The sequence below is a fragment of the Cucurbita moschata genome, unplaced genomic scaffold (genome assembly GCF_002738365.1).
Source record: "Cucurbita moschata cultivar Rifu unplaced genomic scaffold, Cmos_1.0 Cmo_Scf00003, whole genome shotgun sequence".
Lineage (NCBI taxonomy): Eukaryota > Viridiplantae > Streptophyta > Magnoliopsida > Cucurbitales > Cucurbitaceae > Cucurbita > Cucurbita moschata.
The window spans coordinates 5,586,869-5,590,347 of record NW_019268519.1 but is presented as its reverse complement, the minus strand read 5'-3'; the positions used below and the strand labels follow the sequence as shown (position 1 = coordinate 5,590,347).

The 3,479-nt window shown below is 43.0% G+C and overlaps 1 protein-coding gene across 1 annotated transcript; it reads right to left on the bottom strand.

Moving 5' to 3' along the window:
* Nucleotides 1-516: 516 nt before the first annotated feature.
* On the bottom strand, nucleotides 517-1,704 carry LOC111434376 (protein EXORDIUM-like 2). The gene has a single exon (XM_023071840.1). It carries the CDS (start codon nucleotides 1,702-1,704, stop codon nucleotides 517-519), a length of 1,188 nt encoding a protein of 395 aa, XP_022927608.1.
* Between the last annotated feature and the right edge of the window lie 1,775 nt (nucleotides 1,705-3,479).

The following is a 3,479-nucleotide window of genomic DNA, read 5'->3' as shown; positions in this document are numbered from 1 at the left end:
TGAGTAAACAAAAGAAGTGTTTGAATGAAACTAGAAGTTATAGCCCCTATTAAAACCACTCTAACCTAGAGACGTAGAGAACTACCTCATAACCCCAAGATGAAGGAAATAGATTCCTTAGCCAACATGAGTTGATATAGTGTTTGAGGATCATCCACTTCCCTTTCTACTCCTTAGCCAACATGAGTTGATATAGTGTTGAGGATCATCCACTTCCCTTTCTTCTCCCGTGCGATACCGTTGAGCTAAGCGTGACGCTAGTTAGGATTGTGTTACTAAGTAGTAGACCAACTACTCAACATTGTAGATTAGTCTTTTTTTCATTCTTATAAAAAATTTAATTCCTATCAATCACCCTTCCACACGTTTTGTACTCCGTTGAATAAAGTTGAGAGTGGTTAGAAATGCATAAACATGAAAGAGAACATAAAAGAAAGAAATGAATAGTTTTTATTTGAGGTTTTGTTAAGAGAAGGAAAAAAGAATGGGAGTTTAATGTGGAGTGAATGAGGGGGTTCACATGACAGTCCAGCACGACGCCGTCTTGGGGTTCCAAAGAGCAGGAAGAAGGAACTTCTTGCCCCTTAACCCAACCACATTGTAAGCGCCTCCGTTGAGAGGGTCAACTAACACCTTCCCAGTGTTCCCAGGGGAGGCTCCACTGCCGAACATCCCAGGGCAAGCGGTGGAGGCTTCAATCACGCTCGCCTTCTGCCCCAGCTGGAAGAACCCAGTGCTGAACGGGTTGGTTACCACCGAGGCCAACCCCGAGGCCAGTGATATCACCATAGCGTCGGTCGCGACGTCCCCGCTTGGTGGCTTCAGAACAGCGCCGGCTGGGCCGTAGTCAGACTTGTGGAAAGGCCATGCACATGCTCCTGGGCACTCGGTCATAGGGTTCCCAATAATCACGTAGGGCGCCCCGTCAATAACTCCATGCTCTGCACACTTCCCCATGCACAGACCGTCCACGGTCACGTCCCTAGCCGCAACAATAACGGTGACCGCACCAGGGAACTCACCCACAGCTTTCTGCACGTGAATCTTGATGAAATCCTTGGTCATAATTTTTCCAAGAGAGTACTGGGGATCCACGTATTGTTTGACCACCTTCACATTAATATTCCCAGCGGTGGGGTTATAAGAGCTGAGCATGCGCCACCAGGAGGATACCTGTGGGGCACCCCCGACCCCGACTCGGCCATCGGTGTTCAAGGACCCCAAGAAAGACCTGAGTGTGTTCTTCTGTATGCGCCCGAACTGACCGTAGAACACCAGCGCAAGGTTGATATTTCCCTTCAGCATTTGGCCGCCATGGCTAACCAATGGGTTGGCTTTTGTTATGGCGTTGGGATCAGCCGCATGAGCCTGAGCCTGAGCCTGAGCCTGAGGAACGGGCAGTAGAAGGAGAAGGGAGATGGCTACTACGCCAAAGAATGCACTTACAATATGGCTATGTCCACCACAACACACCGCCATAATGTCCTTATTTTTGTGTTGTGGAGCTATAGCATTCGGTTGTGTTGATCTTCCTTTCCCGTCTTTCCCCTTCCCCCTGCTGGCCTTTATATACCCATACCCATACCCATGCCCATACCCATGCCCATACCCATGCCCATACCCATACCCATGTTGGATTGGGGCTGTTGGATGGCCCATCATAATCGGATTTTCTTTGTTATTTGCTTCCTCTTCGGGATCCATTTCTTTGTTTCTTTCTCACCCTATATTCACCTTTTCTATTATTAACCTCATGGCCTTCTCTCCACTTATTTTTTTTAACTTTTTTGGTATCATTTTTATGGTTTGTAATATTACCTTACTAACCAGATACATAACATAATACAAACTCTAATGGTATCATACATAACATAACTTTTATCATAGAATAACATAACATTCTACGCATCAAAGAGTCACGAAAGACGACACATAGATGGGCCATAGAGAACACGTAGTTCATGTTTCATATTATTCATTCAACCAAACCAATAATAAAACCACTTACATAATTGGTCTAAAAAAAGTCACTAATTTCTTGAATTGAAATTGATACTACTCATGTGTCACAATTACGTATCTTACCATTTTGTGTGTTCAAAAACTCATTAATTCCTTTAGGCAACCACATGGTTCTCTAGTTCTCTTGCTTTTATAAGGTTAGTTTTCAATTTAAAATAAGATTAGTTTCTTGACTACGAGAAATATTATGGAGACAAGAATCAAATGAAGATTAAAAAAAAAACTAAAGAAGAAAACAAATCATGATTGTCAAAACAATTCAAGAAAAATATTTTTAGATATGTTGACTTGAGGTCTTGAAATTCCGTGAAGAAATCGAGTTTCTTCGAGCTACGGATTGGAAGATATAAAAAGCTAAAATAAATGGTTTGAAACACAAATTTGATTGGTATCTGGAAAAAAATATTGTCTTCAACAATAGGCGACGAACACTCGATGGCTGATGAGAGGAGAGACGCGTCGGGCACACAATGGAGAAGCGTGCCGACGTCATAAGTTTAGACGAGTTTTCTACCTACTACGCGAATTGCTAACCTGAAATACACCCGAGTAAAAAATTGACCCGCACCTGTGAGTTGACCCGACAACCCACGGTCCAACCCAACGTCTTTTTGCCAATCCTTGCATGCCACGTGTTGCACCCATAAAAAATCACGTAACTTCATCTGCTAGGGTTCGAAGGTTGTCCTTGCCCACATGTTGCCAACGCTGACTGCACGTGCGCCCTTGCCTGTTTTTCATCCTGATTTTAATGCTAATCCTATTTTACTTTGAGGTGTTTGTAGAAGGACTTCATAAATTTTGGACTCTCTACATTCATAAATCAATCTGGAAGGCACGCGACAGACCGATAAATAACCACACGAAGTTATGAAGAGAGACTTCATAAATTTTGGACTCCTCTACATTCATAAATCAATCTCTGGAAGGCACGCGACAAACCGATAAATAACCACATGAAGTTATGAAGAATTCTTTTAGGGTTCGCTTGGTATTCCATGCAAACAAGTGGTCCAACCTGACGTCTTTCCACCAATTCTTGCACGCAATGTGTCGCACCCACAAAAAAATTGGGTAACTTTACGTCTTCTAGGGTTTGAAATTCGTCCTTGTCTGCAAGCTGCTTGCGCTGACCACGTGTGCGCCCTGCGCATGGAGCCTGAGCATGGGAGCGCATACCCGTGCGTGGGGAACCCTACTGTTAGTCGTTTTGATGCATGGTTGCCAATTTTTCATCTTGATTTCAATGCTAATCCTATTTTACTGTGAATTAGGTGTTTTTAGAGAGACTTCGTAATTTTTGGACTCATCTACATTTATAAATCAATCTCGGTAAGGCACGTGACAGATCGAAAAGTTACTACACGAAATTAGGAAGAATTCTTGTATATGTAATGAACTAGCTATCTTAACGAAATTTCATACTCAGGTTTGTGTATGCTTATCTGGAATGTTCT